At 35.0% G+C, this 19058-nt stretch overlaps 3 protein-coding genes across 3 annotated transcripts; 2 read left to right on the top strand and 1 right to left on the bottom strand.

Annotated features, from left to right (window-relative positions):
- Positions 1 to 23: 23 nt before the first annotated feature.
- On the bottom strand, positions 24 to 2969 carry LOC125846487 (UDP-glucose 6-dehydrogenase 2). The gene is made up of 2 exons (XM_049525919.1): positions 2829 to 2969; positions 24 to 1750 (listed from the first exon to the last, which is right to left on the bottom strand). The coding sequence occupies exon 2, from the start codon at positions 1726 to 1728 to the stop codon at positions 283 to 285; it is 1446 nt and encodes a 481-aa protein (XP_049381876.1). The 5' UTR covers positions 1729 to 1750; positions 2829 to 2969; the 3' UTR covers positions 24 to 282.
- Positions 2970 to 10567: 7598 nt separating this feature from the next.
- Positions 10568 to 15608, top strand: LOC125846486 (probable mitochondrial-processing peptidase subunit beta, mitochondrial). Its single transcript, XM_049525918.1, has 9 exons — positions 10568 to 11356; positions 12112 to 12276; positions 12404 to 12541; positions 12632 to 12783; positions 12883 to 12991; positions 13860 to 13958; positions 14052 to 14117; positions 15138 to 15245; positions 15324 to 15608. The coding sequence occupies exons 1-9, from the start codon at positions 10691 to 10693 to the stop codon at positions 15408 to 15410; spliced, it is 1590 nt and encodes a 529-aa protein (XP_049381875.1). The 5' UTR covers positions 10568 to 10690; the 3' UTR covers positions 15411 to 15608.
- Positions 15609 to 16231: 623 nt separating this feature from the next.
- LOC125846484 (4-coumarate--CoA ligase-like 1) lies at positions 16232 to 18794 on the top strand. The gene is made up of 6 exons (XM_049525916.1): positions 16232 to 16663; positions 17008 to 17607; positions 17713 to 17899; positions 17995 to 18140; positions 18278 to 18345; positions 18429 to 18794. Exons 1-6 carry the CDS (start codon positions 16232 to 16234, stop codon positions 18655 to 18657), a joined length of 1662 nt encoding a protein of 553 aa, XP_049381873.1. The 3' UTR covers positions 18658 to 18794.
- The last annotated feature ends 264 nt before the right edge of the window (positions 18795 to 19058 follow it).

The following is a 19058-nucleotide window of genomic DNA, read 5'->3' as shown; positions in this document are numbered from 1 at the left end:
ACTCGGAAGGAAAACAGTATCTGGTTCAAAACTTAAATGCCCTTCATAATCAAACAAATAAATCCTCCGATATGACAAGTAAATGATAAAACAAGTATCATCAATACAAAAGAAACAGAAAACATCTTACATGCGACTCAGATAGTGACGATGGTGGTCTTTATGACTACAATGGAAACAGAAATTGAAGTGGTAAAAAAATAGTAAAGAATCCCAGCTGATGATTGTCTGATAACTAATATCTTTAAGACCAAAACAAGCCACTTGAGCAAAGTAAGGCTCTTAAGCGACAGCAGGCATGTCCTTAAGCCAGGCATCGAGAGGCTTACCAATTGAGTAGACGATAAAGCCAATCTCTCTTAACTTGTCAGCGTTCACAACATTCCTGCCATCAAAAACGAAAGCGGGTTTTTGCATGTTATCATATATCTTCTGGAAATCAAGGGTCTTGAACTCATCCCACTCAGTGAGAATGCAAACAGCATGGGCATCCTTTGTTGCACCGTAGGCATCCATAGAAACACTGACTTGTTGTTTCACAGATGTGGGACTCATTGGCTGGAGGTGAAGGGGATGATCCCAGTCAAACTTCTTCATCGAGAGGTCCCTCTGGATTTGGTCCTCTTGCACCTGAGGATCATATATGCTCAATTTAGCATTATCCCCCATTAGTCCCTTGCATACATCAATAGCAGGGGTCTCTCGAGTATCGCCAGTGTCCTTCTTGAAAGCAAAACCTAGAATTGCAACTTTCTTGTTTGAGACTGTGTTGAACATAGAGGCAACAACACGATTGACAAAACGACTCTTTTGATAGTCATTAATCTTGATAACTTGTTTCCAGTATTCAGCAACCTCAGGCAGACCATTGCACTCGCAAATGTAAACCAGGTTCAGAATATCCTTCTGGAAGCAAGATCCACCAAAACCAACACTAGCGTTGAGGAACTTGGGACCAATCCTCGAGTCCTTACCAACAGCATATGCCACCTGTGTAACATTTGCTCCTGTAGCCTCACAGAGAGCTGACATGGCATTCACAGAGGAGATTCTTTGTGCCAAGAATGCATTGGCAGCCAACTTTGAGAGCTCAGCGGACCACAAGTTGGTGGTAATGATATTGCTTTCAGGAACCCAATGAGCATAAACATCCTTCAATGCTTGGATAGCCTTCTGGCCTCCTGGAGTTTCCCGGCCTCCAATTAGAACCCTGTCAGGTTTAAAGAGGTCTTCGATTGCGGTACCCTCTGCAAGAAATTCAGGGTTTGAGAGGATCTGGAAGTTAATTCCCTTGCTGTTGTGGGTCAAAATCTTTTCAATTGCCTCAGCCGTTTTTACTGGAACAGTTGATTTCTCAACAACTATTTTGTCAGATTTCGAGACATCGGCAATCATACGGGCTGCACTCTCCCAGTAGGTAAGATCTGCAGCCTTGCCTGCTCCAAGACCCCTAGTCTTGGTAGGAGTGTTGACAGAAACAAAAACTATATCAGCCTCATGTACATGTTTCTCCACATCTGTGCTGAAGAAGAGATTCTTGCCTCGGCATTGCTTGACCACATCGTCAAGGCCTGGCTCATAGATGGGAAGTGTGTCACTGTTCCAGGCAGTGATGCGAGGTACAGAGATATCAACAACAACCACTTCAATCGTGGGGCATTTGAGTGCAATGACGGCCATGGTGGGGCCACCAACATATCCAGCTCCTATGCAGCAAATCTTCACCATTTTTCTTTCTTCTTTTTTAACTCTGTAACAGACAAAAGTTCACATATTTCTGAGGCTAAACTTCTCACGGTTGCGGAAAAACCCATCATGTCCAACAAACAACATATCAGAGAATATGCATTAACTGATAAACTAAAAAGTTTTAACGTGTGTATAACAGTTAACCCCTTAAGCAAATGCTTAGGTCCGATCAAGACATCCAAAATGAAAATAATGATTGGAGTATACACCATGATCACACTATCTGCCCAATACTTACCACAAGATCTACATTCTAAACTATTAAATGTAACACCTAACCAGAAAACTTACTGTTTCGTGCATTTCTCATTGCAGAGTAAACAAGAAGAAAAAACGTACAAAATATTAGACTTCCTGAACAAGGATACACTCAAAACATGCCATGTCCAACTATTACAGTCAAACGGAAGAGGAAATTTTACATTCAGAGGATGACATTAACATGCAATTTTAACAACTTGATATGTAATTCTCAAACAACTGAAAACAAGGCCAACGTCACTAATTCAACACAGAAACTAACAAATGCAAGAGGAAATGATATGCAGTAAGCCAGTAACCATGATCTTGACCAGATCTAATACAAAGACATCCAGATCATCCACTAAAAATCATATTTCAGATCCATCTCTGAATGATATGAACAAACACTAGATCTAATCAAAATCTAACAATTCATTTATGTATAATTGAGCACTTCCATAATTAATCAAAATCATAAATAATTGCGTTGTTATACACCAAGTTGTGTAAATCAAGCTTTACCTCCTCATATTAACCTTACAACATACACCAAATTCACACCTTCTGATCAACGAAATCAACAAATATAGCAAGCTGAATCATAAATGCTTGAGATACAACACACGAAATCGTGTGATTCATCATTTTCCCTCAAATTAACGTTAAAAATACTACAAAATTCACAACTTCTGATCCATAAAATCGAACAAATATAACAAGCTGATAATATTTTTTTAAAAAAATGATATGCGATGTAATACACATAATCATGTAAATGCATAGAGTGCAGCTGAAATTAAGAACAGTATAAGAATAAGCAATTCGAAAATTCATACCTTAGAGATGAATTTGAGAAAATGAAAGAGGAAAAGATGGATCTGTAAGGGTATGTGTTATGAAGGAGAAGAGGGCGGGGAGGTCCTTTATATAGTAGTAGCAGATCTAAGATCTACAAATATGTGAGAAGGGGGTGAGGAGTCTTTAATAAGGAAACTTTTTAGAGGAAAATAAATTAAAAATTCGTAAATAAATAAATAGTATTTTTTCACGTTTTCAGCACTGATGTGGAGAGATCAACGACAAGCCTCCAGCCCTCCACACGTAAAGCGAACAATGTATTCGTCAGTTGCGGGTTTGATCAATTCTCCAAAATAGCCTTGTAACTTGAATGGTAGAAACGTTTTACAGTAATTATTAATTTGCACCTTTGTAAAGTTACACTATGTGTGGATGGTTGTTGTGTATTGTTTTATAATATATTGTATTATATGGATTGATATTATTTTAATGAATATAGTGTTTGAATAAATTATATCGTTATATGTCGTTATATAATATTACACATCTATGATCTGAATGAGGGTATAGCTACCTACCACGAAAATGTATGGTGAAAGATGAAATATAACTAACAATAAATAAAGATAAAATGAGAAGAAAATATTAAGATAACGACGCGATCACACCAAATCGGTCATTACATGAGGTAACGATTGATTTAAACCATACGATACGAACAATAAAATTTAAACAACATTTAAAACAAAAATTATATTTAAACTAACAATGTAATACAACGGATAACAAGCATCCAAATAAGGTGTCAAAGTGATGTTGCGCGTTATGATGTATAGAACTATAGTATAATTAGTTAATTACTGGATGACATAAGTTTTTTCTTTATTAATCGTTTTGTCAATATATATAAGATTATGTGACAAGTCAACGAGTTTAAGAAAGAGATATTAAATTAAAGTTGGTGATTTTGAAAATATAATGAAGTTATAGTGACTATAATAAAGAGTGTGAACTTATGTTTTTTTTATAATGTAAAAGAAAGCTAATTTTAATTAATTTTTTTCAAATAGAAAATATACTCTCTTTTTTTCTAAACGAACTAATAAGTAAATACTTCATATAAAATTTGAGGGCACACTTATTGCGTAAAAGATGGCATGCTTATTTAGTTTCTTCTTCTTTTCAAATTTTAATGATGCAATTGGGGTGAAAATTTAGAATAACACAATGTGAATTTTCTTTTTAAAAAATAGGGGTAGGTGGAAAGTAAATGAAAAAAAGACTTCACATATCAAATTTTCATTAATAAGATAAAATTTCAGAGAAATTAATCAATCAAATGATTAAGATACCTCTCATAATTTATATTTATATTTAATGAAAATTTATTCGATCTAGTAAGTGTGCCCGTGAAAAAGACGAAATTAGATAATTTGTTGACTTTTTGAGCCTATTATAGTGTGGTCTCTCTTCATCTAATTTTCCGTATTGAGTTGAAATTTCTTTTCATAGAATACCAGTGGTAAGTGGAGAGAAAAAAAGAATGAGAATAGTCAATTTGGGAAAGGTGGAATAGTTTGGGCTGTAAGCCAGCAGAGATTGGTTATATTTCCCACGCGTTTTGACGGTGCAAGCACCACTGTCAAAGCACGGCGCTGGCGCTGCCCTTCCGGGTAGGTGCACTCCGGTTTTCAGAACCAATTCTGTGGACCATGGTCAACTTTCCTATTAGGAATCAAACATTTAGTTTCGAATATTTATATTAAAATTTAATTAATAATATAAATTCACTTATGAAAAGTATTATTTTGATCGACTAAGAATATTCTACTATAGATGATTTTATTTTTAACCCACAAAATCAAAAATCTTTTACTAAAAATGGGTATATTATGAACTCCAAATACAAATAAGTCATTATTAAAAGATTAGTTTGGCTGATTTATTTGTTAATTTGACTTTAAATATTTTACAGAGTCTCACATCGAATGAAAAAAAGATGAATAATTTTCTTAATGCGACTTGAATAATTCATAGTATTATGTGATGAGTGTTTTCTTTTTGTTAGTTAAGTTATACTTTGTTAATGTATTGATGTCTTTGATCCCGCATAAATATATGGTCCACAATTTTTACGTAACTCGTGTGGGTATTAGGTATTCACATTCAATAAGACCAACCTAATGCTATATTAGGTTATTTTTGTATAATTTTTCACACATTATTATTTTTTGTTGAATATTATATTGTGATTATTTTAAGATAAGATTTTATTCGGGAAGAAAAATGTTCTTTATCAGAAAAAAAAAATTATACCCAAATTTGAATCCAAAAATTTTAATTAAGAAATGAACATCATCATCTATTGCAGCATACAAATTACTCTTTTCTAATTACAGTCCCAGTGAATCAAAGTGGTAAAACAAATAATTAATAATTTCATAAAACAAACTTGAAATGAGTGAACTTTTAATAAGCTTGATCTACCAAACTGTCCCAGTCTTACCTTTTTAATTATTTCATTTTTTCATGAATCTGTTTGAGAATTATAAATCATAAACACTTTTTTAAAAAGCACCCTCATTCAGTGCAATATATTTATTTAATAAAGGGATAAGGGTCTAAAAAATATCTCAACTTTGATCAGATTTGCGATTGCGATACTAAACTTTCATGAGGACCTATTACCTCCCTAGACTATTTAATACCGTATTTTAAACATATATATTTCCCCATGTGAACATAAAAAATAATGCAAAATTATAAATAGTAACGTGTCCACGTGTACACATATATACCTTTAAAATACACTATTAAATAGTTCAAGGGGTAAAAAATACGGTGTTAAATGGTCTAGGGAGGTAATAGGTCCTTATGAAAGTTTAGTATTGCAACAGCAAACTCAACCAAAGTTGAGATATTTTTTAGACCCTTATCCCTTTAATAAATAAATCATGCATAAAGAATAAGAAAAAGTGAAGTCGAATCAGAAATATCCTACTGACTTTCCAAGTTTATTTTTTCTAACTAAAAGGAAAACTCAGCGTCAGCCATAATAATATTTATATTGTCATAAGCTTTGAAGCTCGTATTAATACAACAATTTAAATAAAAGAAACAGGTATAAGCGAACTAAAAAAAAAAACTCGTGGTCCTTTAATTTGTCTATTCCCCACAATTTTATACATTGGACTTGCTCCAAATTAGGTGATCAAGTTAGAAAAATATTGTTCCATGTGTCACATATTAATTGTCATATATTTTAAGGTAACGGGAACTACATTGCCGTCGCTGTTCTTTGGACACGCCTCCTAAACTTATCATTCACTTGCAAATTCCACATGCCTTAAAAAAATAAAATATAATTTTTTGTCCTTATTTTTACAATAAATTGCACTTTATTTATTTAAGAACAAAATTACGATATTTAATATTACTAATGGTGAAATGAGATTAAAAAAAATATATTATTTTTTTATTTTGAAAAATGACTAGTACATTAAGATAATTATTTTTTAAATAATTTTGACAGCTAATATGAGATGGGTGTTTGATTAGTGGGATATTTGTTTTTGTTTTGTGTCTGTTGACCTTTGTCTTTCTCGACCAAATTCTGCTACTGATAATCTATTTACATCATCAAACATAGTATTAGCTCCTCGTGTCTCTAAATTTGTAATATATATAAAAAATATTTAAATAGTTATAAAAAATTTAATATATATAATGGATATGTATAAAAATATATGATACATATACTAATCGAAGATAACAAATATCACGTAAAGTAAAGTGAAGTTATTAATCTAATAGCACAAAATTATTACTAGAATTACCGTGATGATTTGAGTTGACTATTTAACACTAATTACGGGAAAAGTAAGCTTCAAATCAAAGAATGAGGTACTCGATCTACATGTGGTGGGATGGGTACAGCTTGAAAAGGGGGAAATGGCCTTTGAGTGAAATGCAAGTTCATTCCCTAGTCCCAACTCCCAACAATACTATAATTTTGCAAATCAAACTCTTTCATCTGTCCATTTTTAGTTGTCATGGTTTCTTTTTAGAGTTGAATTACAAGAATTTTGATTAACATGATGTATTTTTTCATCATATTGATATGTAAAAAATTACAATTTATACTACTTTTCGTATAGTTTTGGAATATCTAAATTTTTTGTTTGAAATATTGAATTAATAAAATTTAATTCAACTTTAAAAATTAATCAAATTAACTTTTGAAAAATGTAATATGACAATTAAAAATGGACGGAGAAGTGTTAAAATTTGGTTTGGGTACCCACTTTCTAGACTACATGTCAACGAAAGGTCATTTGGACTTTTGATCCTATTTCATTTTGTTTTTAACTTTTACCTAGGAAAACAAATAATTATTTTAGAACATATATTTATATTTTCATATCATAATATTTCGTAACTTTTTAAATTTTAACTGAACTCTAGAAAAAATTCCTGAGTTTGAGCTTAACTCCAAAATAAACCCAGTTCAAATTCTTGCTCAATTCAAGAATTTATCATAATGTGTTCACTGGCTATTTTTTCAAAAGCCATCCGTGTGATTAATTTTCAGTAATTTTGCAAGCGTCGATTATTCATGGATTAATGCGCTTAAAAGTGTCTATTCGTAAAAAAAAATCCCCAATTAATGACAATAATAGAAGGGAGAAAAAACAAAAATAATGACTTCTAATCCAATCACCAAAGAGAACGTCAGATTAAAGAGGAAATTTCATGACAACAAAGAGATTAAGCTAGCGTTTGGCCATAGATTTCTAAATATCCTTGGCAAATATTATTTGGATGAAATTTCACCATGTGTTTGGTCATAGTATTTTGGGAAACATATTTCACATTTTTAGAAAAATATGATTTATACCCATAAGTTTTAAAAACTATCAAAATTAACCATAAGTTTTTAAAACTATCAAAATTAACCATAAGTTTGTATTACAAGTCAATTGAATCTTCGTTGCAACAAATAACAAGTAATGTGGTAGTTTGGAGTAAGTGCAACAAACATCATTCCATACATCATGAAGTAGACAAAACACATGACTTTGTTACCTTAAGCCGATTGTTCATCAACAACCATATCATCACTTTTATATTTCATCACTACTTTGGTGTTCACGTAAAAAATTATGTAATACAACGCAAACAACTACTATAGAGGGTGCTTTTGTAAAAGATAAAAGTTTTGTGTAAAATTTCAATTTTTAAAAGATCCCAAATAATGAGATTTGACCCAAATACTAGAAAAAAAATTGCATTTGAGAATTTGAGATATTTGCCAAAAAAATTTTCCCAAATATTACTTGGGAAATCTATGGCCAAATGGGTCCTAAGTTTAGGGACGGCAATGGAGTGGTGGGTGAGGCGGGTTGAGCTTAACCCGTAAAATTTTTAATCCGCCCCGCCTTACCCCATATAGCAATTTTTTTCATTTTCAACCTGCACCGCATAATTTTTTTAATATTTTATTTTTCTAGTTAAGTTTGATACTAGAAATAAAATTCGTAAAAATAAATTTTATTATTTCATTAAGTTGTATTAATTTAATAGATAATGACTTAAAAAGTTATTTTTTAGAGGTCCATTGGAAAACATGTAAGAAATTGATTTTTTTTATTGAACTATTTTCATTACTATCTTGCATATTTTAGTAGCTTTAAAGAAATCATTGTAATAAATAATGTTCTATCAGTCTTATAATATGTAAAAAGTTAAAATTAAGTTTGAACCCACATAAAATCACATATACCCGCAACCCGCCCCGTATTAGTTTTTAAAAAACACACTTCAACCTGCCCGACATTCTCCCGCTACGCACAATCTTAAATCCGCCCCGCATCTATCCCGTCCCATTGTCATCCCTACTTAATAAGTTTTCATGGCTATAGTTTATTTAATTACGCTTTATATCTATAATTTCATTTGCTATAGATATTTCCGTTTGTAAATTTCGCTTGCCAATATACAAACATATAAATTTTGTTTATACATTTAGAATTTTTCAGATAATATACAAATTAAATGTATCAACAAATCATATACAAACAAGATAAACAAATAGTTAGGATAAACATATACAAACTCTGGATTTATACAATTAGGAATTGAATTATACAAATTCTGAACGTGAATCACGTAAATTGGTTATATGTTAGTGATGAAAAATAATTTCTTCAAACTATAATTATATGAAATAATTAACTAGAATATATTCGCATAATTTTCCTATTAAAGTACTATGGTCGCAATGTTTTCATTTGAGAAGTCCATCAGACAGAACTAAGCACGCAGAACCACAATCGCGTATTACATCTGCTAGACATCAAATCACAATAAAATTGGGGCCAGTTAGAGTAAAGTACAGCCTAGTGTGACGTCCCGCCACCGACATAGGCAACTCTTGCAACGAAGAAGGCATGGAGGTTTCTAGAATAGGCTAGAGAACCTTAGATATTTCAAGAAACCTTTAGAGAAATGTAGAATTCTCTAGATAGGGGTCAAAGTGTAAATATTTGAGGGACCTCTCATGTAAATATTAATTGCACTTTAGTCATTGGAGAGTAGTATAAATAGAGGTGCCACCATTTGCAAAGGCACCAAGCAAGTTGTAAGCAATCTTCCAAAGCTCAATATAAAGCCTTCTTCAAAAAGCTCTCTTTGTTCTTTCCAAAACTTTCCTTAAACATTCTCTTAGCCATCCAAGTCCTAAAGGCTTCCTTGAGTTTACAAGATCTTGAAAGATTAGTGAGTAAACCGTCAAGGGCCACACGGAATCTTAGCCATCACTCTAAGTCCGTGACACTAGCCTTTCTCTCATTTTTGTCTTGAGTCCAATATTTAGCCAAGCCCAGAAAAATAGTAAAGACTTAAAATATAATAAGATAAAATAATTATAATTTGCTTAATTATGATTTATAGCTACATATTAGAAGAAGAGAGAGACGAGCAAGATTGAGAGATGAAGGAAGAGGAGAGAGGGGGCAGAGAGAAGAGAAAGGCAAAATGTATTTGTATATTTGCTAGATAATTATGTATATGTAACTTGTATGTATATGTATCAATTATTGTATTTATATATTTGTTGGGTAATTGTATTTATATAACTAGTATGCATATGTATCAATGAATAAAACTATATTAATGAATACAATTTTTTATCCGAATATAATTCGTATCAATGAAAATTGTATCAACAAATACTTGTATCAATGTTGTACCAAGTTCAACATTTGTATTTGTATAATTGATTGTTATCATTTATATTAATTGTATTAACGAATACAATTTATATCAATGAATAAATTACATCAATATTGTATCAAGTTCAACATTCGTTACTGACTTATCATTTGTATATGTATACTTGATTGTTATCATTTGTATTTATACTTGTATTTAGATAGATGAAGCAAAGAGAGGCGAGAGAGAGGAAGGAAGAGGAGAGAGGCGAGGGAGAGCGGAAGATAATAGAGAGAAAATAGTAACAAACCTTAACTATAGCTACAAATTGTATAATGGTGTATTGTTAATACATATTACATATTTGCCTAATTACATAATTACTTTATAGTCTAATGATATTGGTGTAATTCTTCTTTGTAAGCGTGTGGATTTAATTTCATAGTCTAATTTTGTTGAATACGTTGGGTTAATTCAAGAGATTCTAATGGGCCTAATAACAGATCAATCTTTTGGGAAGTCCATAAAAAAGTAACTATTTCATCCCTGAAACAAGTACGACGTCGTTTGTAAGCTCTCTTTAGTCGACCAGAACGTGCTTCTTGATTTTCTTGAGCTTCGTTCCCATTTCCCTCTTTCCCTGTATAGGAACCACAACAAACCCTAGCCTAATTCATAAGCCATAACCATGACGATCCGGCAGCTCTTAACCCTAGCCCGCCGGTCCCGAAACCTCACCACATCCCATTCACTCCGACGTCTTTATTCGGCGTCTGCCGCCGTCGCCGCCACATCCTCCTCCGCCCCTGCCATCGGTCCGCCACCACCAGATGCAATGATCTACGATCGATTGGCTGAAAACGTTAAACAAAAGATCAAAAGACTCGAGAATCCTGATTCCCGATTCCTTCAGTACAACTCACCACACCCAACTTTAGCCGACCACACATCAATCCTCAGCTTCCCTTCTACGCGCGTGACCACACTACCATCAGGCCTGCGCGTGGCCACGGAGACTAATCTCGCTGTCAAGACTGCCACCGTTGGGGTATTCATTGATGCAGGGTCAAGGTTTGAGACCGATGAGACTAACGGAACAGCTCATTTTCTTGAGCATATGATCTTTAAGGGTACCGAAAAGAGGACTTCTTGGGAAATGGAGGAGGAGATTGAGAATATGGGTGGACATTTGAATGCCTATACTTCCAGGGAGCAAACAGCATACTATGCTAAAGTTTTGGATAATGATGTCCCTGTAGCTTTGGATATTTTGGCTGATATACTTCAGAATTCTAAGTTTGAAGAGAAAAAGATTGAACGTGAACGTGATGTCATCCTTAGGGAGATGGAGGAGGTGCACTTTTTTCTCTATTCTTTGATCTCTGAATATCAAGATTGCTGTTTTTTCCATCCTTGTTAATGAGCTGCAATAACCCTATGTTATATTCTACTAGCCTCTGCATGCACTTGGAGCTTAACCAGTAAGCTGGTCACTCAAAACTAATTGGCATATTCATGGTAAATTGACTAGTTTTACACTGACCGCCAACCTAGCAACCCTCATTAGCTCATGTAGGATAAGAACTTGCTCTAATCCCTGTTCTAAAATTCTAGATCACTTGCGTTCTTGTTGAGTTCCCTGGATGCTAACAGGTTTTAACTTTACTGTTTCATCGTTTTTCTTTTACTTTCATTTAAAATTACCTCTAGCTTCTTCGGTTTCATGAAAGTATACAGTCCATAGTATTTGAGTACAGTTGCAGACAGGTAGATGTCGAAATGGTTTACTGATTAATATCCTAAGATTTTGTTTAGGATTATTGTGCTTCAGGTTGCCCTTGTTGATACAATGTAGTATTAAGTTTTAACCACTATGTATCTCTTTATTTGAGAGATTAAGAGCCATAATAAAGGAAATGAAATGGCCGTGCATTAAGTTTGTGCTTGACCTTACAAAGAAAAGACATTCCTCTTTACAGAAACAGAAGAGAGTACACTCCACAGAACCCAAAAAGTTACTCCCATAGTGAGCTTATGAATTCTCTATCATGCTGCCTGTATCATATTCAACCTGAAAATTAGCAATCCATTATAACTATCTGTTTGCAGGTTGAAGGTCAAACAGAGGAAGTCATCTTTGATCACTTGCATTCAACTGCATTCCAGTACTCACCTTTGGGTAGGACTATTCTTGGACCTGCCCAGAATATAAAGACAATCACCAGAAGTCACCTGAAGGACTACATATCAACACATTATACCGCTCCCAGAATGGTATTTTGGAAATATTTTCATCTTCTTTTTCTTAGTCTGTCTTGCTTGTTAGCTCAAACTTGATTCTTTTAATATTATCATAATCTGCTGTATAAATTCTCAGCCTTCTCCGTGGACATTAAAATAGGTAATTGTTGCTTCTGGGCCTGTTAAACATGAAGAATTTGTTGAGCAAGTGAAGAAACAATTTACTAAACTTTCAACCAATCCTACTACGGCCTCAGAATTGGTTGCCAGAGAACCAGCAATTTTTACAGGTTCAGAGGTATGCCTATCTTATCAGGGTTCGTTACGCCTTCATGGTGCTTTTTTTGCTAGAATACAGTTCTTATGCTGATCATTTTACCAAAATCAGGTTAGGGTAATTGATGATGACATTCCGTTGGCACAATTTGCTGTTGCTTTTCAAGGGGCACCATGGACTGATCCAGATGCCATTCCGCTGATGGTAATGCAATCCATGCTGGGCACTTGGAATAAAAATGCCGGAGGAGGGAAACACATGGGGTGAGTTGTGTATCACTACTTCGTTTACAATCTGTGTCATTGCAAGCATGTCAATGGATCTGTCTCATGATTTTTATGGGACTTCCTAACCATTTGCAGCTCCGATCTGGCACAAAGTGTTGGCATTAATGAACTAGCTGAGAGCATGATGTCTTTTAACACCAATTATAAGGATACTGGGCTGTTCGGCGTGTATGCTGTTGCAAAGGTAAAAATCTTTAACACCTAGTGTTCCTTCTGTTGGAAAGAATGTAGTATGATGATACGTTACCTTATTTTCCTTGCATTTTCTTCCATCAAGTAAAATTTGTTCTGATTTTCTTTTTTGGTGTGTATGTGTGTGTGACTGTGTGTGTGAGAGAGATAGAGAGAGTCTGAGAGGGGTGGATCTGTTGGTTAGCTGAAGAGCTGCTATAAATGCAAGCTCTTGCTCAGCTGATTGGAGTATTAGAGTTGGATGTAAAGGTTTTAATGCGCCGCGTCTTGTATCGTGGGTTTAGGTATTCAAATGTACCTTTTATTATACCCTTCAGCTGTGTTTTTATTTCATTATGATTAAAATGGAGTCTGGAATCTTGAATATGCTTAAAAAGCATTCTAAGTGTTTATTGGTTGTATATTGAATGCGAAGTGAACTAGTTCTTCTTCATGTCATCTACTGCTCATGTTTTGGATTGATGCAGTTCATATATTATTAGACAAGGTGCTCATCTGCTTGGATTTTTTGAGATATTGTGGTTAGTATAAACGGAGTAATTCATTTATTTGTTCTTAAAAGAAGCAGACCTTTTCTCTAATGACAAAAAAAAGATGGTTAGGTGTTGGTATTGTGACCCTTTTGACTGGCATGTGGTTGTAAATAATTCTAGTTTTATATTAGGCAAGGTAGTTCTGATCATCTTGGATTTTTTGAGATATTTTGGTTAGTATAAACTGAGCAATTTGTTTATTTGTTCTTAAAAGAAGCAAATTTTTTTCTCTAAAGACAAAATTAGTATGATTTGGTGTTGTATTGCGATCCTTTTTATGGTTGTGAATAATCCTTGTTTTATCTCAAATGAAATCTTAATTTGCAGCCTGATTGTTTGAGTGATTTGTCCTACTGCATTATGCGTGAGATAAGCAAGTTGTGCTACCGGGTTTCGGATGCTGATGTGACTCGTGCTTGCAACCAGGTCAGTGTTGCTTAATGTTTTAACGGTCTGGTCTAGTTGTTATTCCCCCCCTGCTGTTTTCTTTGTTTCTCTCTCACCAATACCGGTTTGCAGTTGAAGTCTTCTCTCATGCTTCACATTGATGGAACTAGTCCTGTTGCTGAAGACATTGGGCGTCAGGTACTATTCTGATATCTGATTCCGTGGGTGTACACGTGTGTTTTGTCATGATTGTAATTAGTCTTTTTTCTTTTTGTTATTCCTTGTAATTTCGGGGGCAAGTGTTGGGATTGGGTTGTGTCATAGATTAGATGCTGCAGATGGAATTTATTTCCTTCTCCCACAGTATTAGTTTCCCTAAGAATGTTCTGGACACCTCCATATATGTGCATGAATGAGACTGAATTGCTTCATGTACTTTAGTCATTCCATGACCATAAAGATTCTGAAGTAGAAGCTATAATAGTAGCGAAGAGGATATTTTAGGAATTTCATTACTCTTAGAGCAGTTTTAGTTGAACCGTGCCAAATCCTACTAATGGTACTGCCCTACCCTAGATGATGACAACAGTTCGGTCCATTATTGCATATAGATTCTGAATTTCAAGATTTCACGATGCCAGAATAATCCTCTTCACCACTATTACGGCTTCTACTTCCAATGTTACTGTAACTAAATATAAACACGTGTTAGCCATATCAGCAGCAATGACACATACCATATTTGGATCATAAAGTTCATTTTTGTGAGAGGTAGTGTGACTGGGTGGTGCTGTACAACATCAAGAAGCCAGCCTAATTATGCGTGCTTAATGTTCGGTAAAAATAGCTCTTAACAGACCTTGTAAGAAGAAAAAATGGAAAACAAAAAAGAACAGCTCTTAAACCGCAGTCCCTTTGCTCAAGTTGAGTTGGAAAAATTTATAATGTGAAGAGCCAAATGATCAAGTATGTGCCTTTTCTCTGGTTTTATGTTTGCTGACAAGTTTGAGTGTGTCATCAAGTATTTGTGTTTTGTATGAAGTGAAGCGTACTGCATCATCTGCTTGCAAGTGGAGAACATAGGTTGATTAAACTCCCCCCCCCTTCCAATATGAGGAAAAAATGTATTTAAACTTCGTTAGGAATGGGATCCAGTGATTTTGTGAACTAAGATCATTTTGCTTAATGCATTTTCCCTTTCGTTTCTCCTGCTTGCAGCTACTCACATATGGCAGAAGGATTCCAGTCACAGAGCTGTTTGCAAGGGTTGATGCCGTGGATGCTAGCACTATCAAACGAGTTGCAAACAGATTTATCTTTGACCAGGTAGGATTCAATTTTTTTTTGAGACTTGGGAGTTCATTGCTATAAAACAATGAACCAAATTTTTCTTCCTTTTGGCAGGATGTCGCTATATCCGCGTTGGGGCCTATCCAGACTCTACCTGATTATAACTGGTTCAGGCGCAGAACCTACATGCTCCGTTATTAGATGATTCTTTTTTTTTTTTGGAGTTGTAATGCATCACAATTACACACCTCGCTCGACCATTCCAAACTTGGACATATAGGTCTTACTTTTCTAATTCTTCCTCTTGCCTACCTTCTGGTTTTGTAACGGTTTTGTAGTTTTTCCCTATAAAAATAAGCGGCCTATATTTAATAATTTGGTTGTTGACGTTTGTTTTCATATTCTTTGAAAAATTGTACTCGTAGATGCAAATTGACATTTAGGTTTCTTATGGTTTACCCTGTAGTTTTTATATGAAATCAAGAATGCTATGGATCTTCATTCAAAAATTGTCTGGAATCTCTTCTTGGTAGTCGATGCAGTAATTTCCAGACTTAATGAGGTAGTGGTTTGTCTATGATAGACTTGAGAAAGTTGTTTTCATTTGGACCTTCTGTCAAAAGAAAAAAAATGGGAAGGACGCTGGTTGTTGCAGATGAGTTCGTCTACTAGTAGAAATATTTTTTTATTTTTTTTTTCAGGATTGCAATCCTGATGATGATGTATATATAAATCATGTAGAGACACAACAAAAGTGTGTGTTTGGGGGGGTGGATTTCGCAAGATGAGTTATAGGAAAGAAAAAAAAAAAACTAATGCAAGAAAACTTCAGGCAGAATGGAATGATTCAACAAATTCTTACTTATCACCAAAATAAGAAAAGCATTCATCTACCAATCTTCTAACATCCACGCATGCTCATTTCATATTCGTGATGCTACTACTTGGTACTTACCAAGGTATAATAACTTAATTCACCTATAAATTAGCTTGGGGAGTTGAGATAAGCCATATTCCTGGCAATGGGAACTCATGTAGTTGAATGCTCACAAAAGCAAGAGGAAGGTGAACACATTTTCCGGAGTAGATATCCTCCGGTCCATGTACCAGACAACGTGACTCTCCCGAATTTTGTACTTCACAATGTAGAGTTGTATGCTGACAGACTGGCGTTTGTGGATGCTACCACTGGCAAAGGCTACACTTATGGCGAAGTTGAAAGAGACATAAGGAGGTTTGCCAAGGCCTTGAGGTCCCTTGGCTTAAGAAAAGGAAGGGTTGTGTTGGTAGTGCTTCCAAATGTACCGGAATATGCTATTGTTGCTCTCGGAATCATGGCTGGTGGTGGTGTCTTTTCAGGTGCAAATCCAGCAGCTCATTCATCAGAAATTATGAAACAAGTTGAATCTGCTGATGGCAAGCTTATTGTCTCTGATCTACCAACCTATCACAAGGTAAGTAAACTTCCAACTCATTTCAGTGGTGTACGCATAAAGTTGCCTAAGCAGTGTCAGCCTATTATCACGATTAACTTGACTTGTCTATGATTTGCGTATGGGGTTATAGAGGTTTTAAGACTTTACTTCTTGTCCCCAATGGATGTTTATTATATACACACGCGCACATACTTACTTAAGAAATTTGAGATGACACCTCTTGTAGAAGAGTGTCTTCAGATGGCTCATTAGGACCAAACTTCTTGTACTTGTTACTCGTATTGGTCCAACTAAAACTTGCATTTTACTATGATGGAAAACAAGATGATTTCATCTTCCAACTAAAGTAATGGAAATTGCAGGTGAAAGATTGTGGGCTGCCAGTAATAATACTAGGTGAAGAACGTGTAGAAGGAACAATTCATTGGGATGAATTGCTCGAAGCTGCAGATCGTGCCAGTTCCAGAACTGATCACATAACAAACCAAGAAGATGAAATTGTGCAACAAAGTGATCTATGTGCACTGCCCTTTTCATCAGGCACGACAGGACTATCCAAGGGAGTGATGTTAACTCACAGAAATCTAGTAGCAAACCTCTGCTCTACACTCTTTAGCATTAGTCCAGAAATGATAGGTCAAGTTACGATACTAGGTCTGATACCATTCTTTCACATTTATGGTATAACCGGAATCTGTTGTGCAACCATTAGGAACAAAGGGAAAGTGGTTGTCATGCGTAGGTACGAACTGAGGGCATTTCTAAATGCACTCATCACACATGAAGTCTCATTTGCACCTATCGTGCCACCTATCATCTTGGCACTTGTTAAGAATCCGATCGTTGATGAATTTGATCTCAAAAAGCTTAAGCTTAGATCCATAATGACAGCAGCTGCTCCACTTGCCCCTGAGATTCTTAATGAATTTGAGAAGAAATTTCCGGATGTTCAGGTCCAAGAGGTGAACATCCACTAGAAACTTATAGTGGTCCTTCTGATGTCAACGAATTATTCAGTCCAAAATGTTGTTTTTGACAAGTTTTGTTCTGGTTTATTCAACTGCTAGGCATATGGGATGACTGAGCACAGCTGCATTACTCTTTCCCACAGCAATCAGCACATTGCTAAAAGAAATTCCGTTGGTTTTATTCTGCCTAATTTGGAGGTAAAGTTCATTGATCCTGATACCGGTAGATCTCTCCCCAAGAACACACCAGGCGAGATATGTGTCAAAAGCCAATGTGTTATGAAGGGTAGCTGACCATAACTCTTCCCTTTAAACAGTCCTTCGTTCTAGCAGGCATTGGTAGATATATGGAACTTAACCCTTTGATGTGAAAATGTACAGGTTACTACAAAAATGAAACCGAGACTAGCCTTACAATTGATACGGAGGGGTGGCTTCACACTGGTGACATTGGCTACATAGACGATGATGGTGATATCTTTCTAGTGGATCGTATCAAAGAGCTTATCAAGTACAAGGGATTCCAAGTAAAGATAACACTCATATAACCAAGTCGAATCTGTTTTTCTTTTTGGACCTATCTTAAAACTTGATCAAATTTACTAAGCTGAACCAAGAATCCTGTTTTTACTTTTGTCTTTGGACCTCTTTGCTGGTTTAACAGGTTGCACCAGCTGAATTAGAGGGGATCCTTCTCACACATCCTTCAGTGGAAGATGCTGCAGTAGTTGGGTAAGTAAAATCAACTAGCTGAGTTCAGTTTTAAAATGGAAAAACTGACACGAATAACGGATGTATATTCTTTACAACTCTAGGCTACCAGATGAAGAAGCAGGAGAGATACCAGCAGCATGGGTAGTATTGAACTCAAAAGCAAAAGAAAGCCATGAGGACATCATCAACTACGTTGCATCAACCGTTGCACAGTATAAACGAGTGAGAGTGGTGCAGTTTGTGGATAGTATTCCGAAATCTCCTTCTGGAAAAATAATGAGAAGACTTATCAAGGAAAAGATGCTAGAAAGACTTAAAGAGGGAACATAGTGATGTTACAAATACAAAAACTTTTCTTGCAGTGTACAACTTACTCCAGAAGAACAATAAAACACAATGGTGTTATTTCATATTAAAAAATGAGATCTAATCGTAGATTATAAAAGACCTTATTGGATTAAACCAAAGATGCTTCCTTTTTATGTTTGCAATAATGCAGGTTGTGTTGACATATATAATTGTTCTATAACCATTCACTTGTCTGAAGAAAATGACCGCCCCACCTCCACCCTAAAGGCTACGCACGTTGAAGTTCTAGAAATATAATCAATATCAACAACTACACCTCAATCCCGAACTTATTTATTCAACAAACTAACTGCAAACAAAAAGAAAGCTAGGAAGGATTTTAACATGTTTCTATCCCCATCTATACTTGCTGAATGGTAACT

The sequence above is a fragment of the Solanum stenotomum genome, chromosome 12, assembly GCF_019186545.1.
Source record: "Solanum stenotomum isolate F172 chromosome 12, ASM1918654v1, whole genome shotgun sequence".
NCBI classification, from domain to species: Eukaryota; Viridiplantae; Streptophyta; class Magnoliopsida; order Solanales; family Solanaceae; genus Solanum; species Solanum stenotomum.
The sequence above is the reverse complement of the archived record's forward strand: the minus strand, read 5'-3'. Positions and strand labels throughout refer to the sequence as shown.

Bases quoted from the DNA above. Each gene is read 5' to 3' on its own strand.
- LOC125846487 (XM_049525919.1), bottom strand. From the start codon at position 1,728: ATGGTGAAGATTTGCTGCATAGGAGCTGGATATGTTGGTGGCCCCACC.
- LOC125846486 (XM_049525918.1), top strand. From the start codon at position 10,691: ATGACGATCCGGCAGCTCTTAACCCTAGCCCGCCGGTCCCGAAACCTC. The intron at 11,357-12,111 runs GTGCACTTTTTT...ATCTGTTTGCAG, and splicing joins TCCTTAGGGAGATGGAGGAG to GTTGAAGGTCAAACAGAGGA. The intron at 14,118-15,137 runs GTACTATTCTGA...TCCTGCTTGCAG, and splicing joins CTGAAGACATTGGGCGTCAG to CTACTCACATATGGCAGAAG.
- LOC125846484 (XM_049525916.1), top strand. From the start codon at position 16,232: ATGGGAACTCATGTAGTTGAATGCTCACAAAAGCAAGAGGAAGGTGAA. The intron at 17,900-17,994 runs GTAGCTGACCAT...GAAAATGTACAG, and splicing joins AAGCCAATGTGTTATGAAGG to GTTACTACAAAAATGAAACC. The intron at 18,141-18,277 runs GTAAAGATAACA...CTGGTTTAACAG, and splicing joins TCAAGTACAAGGGATTCCAA to GTTGCACCAGCTGAATTAGA.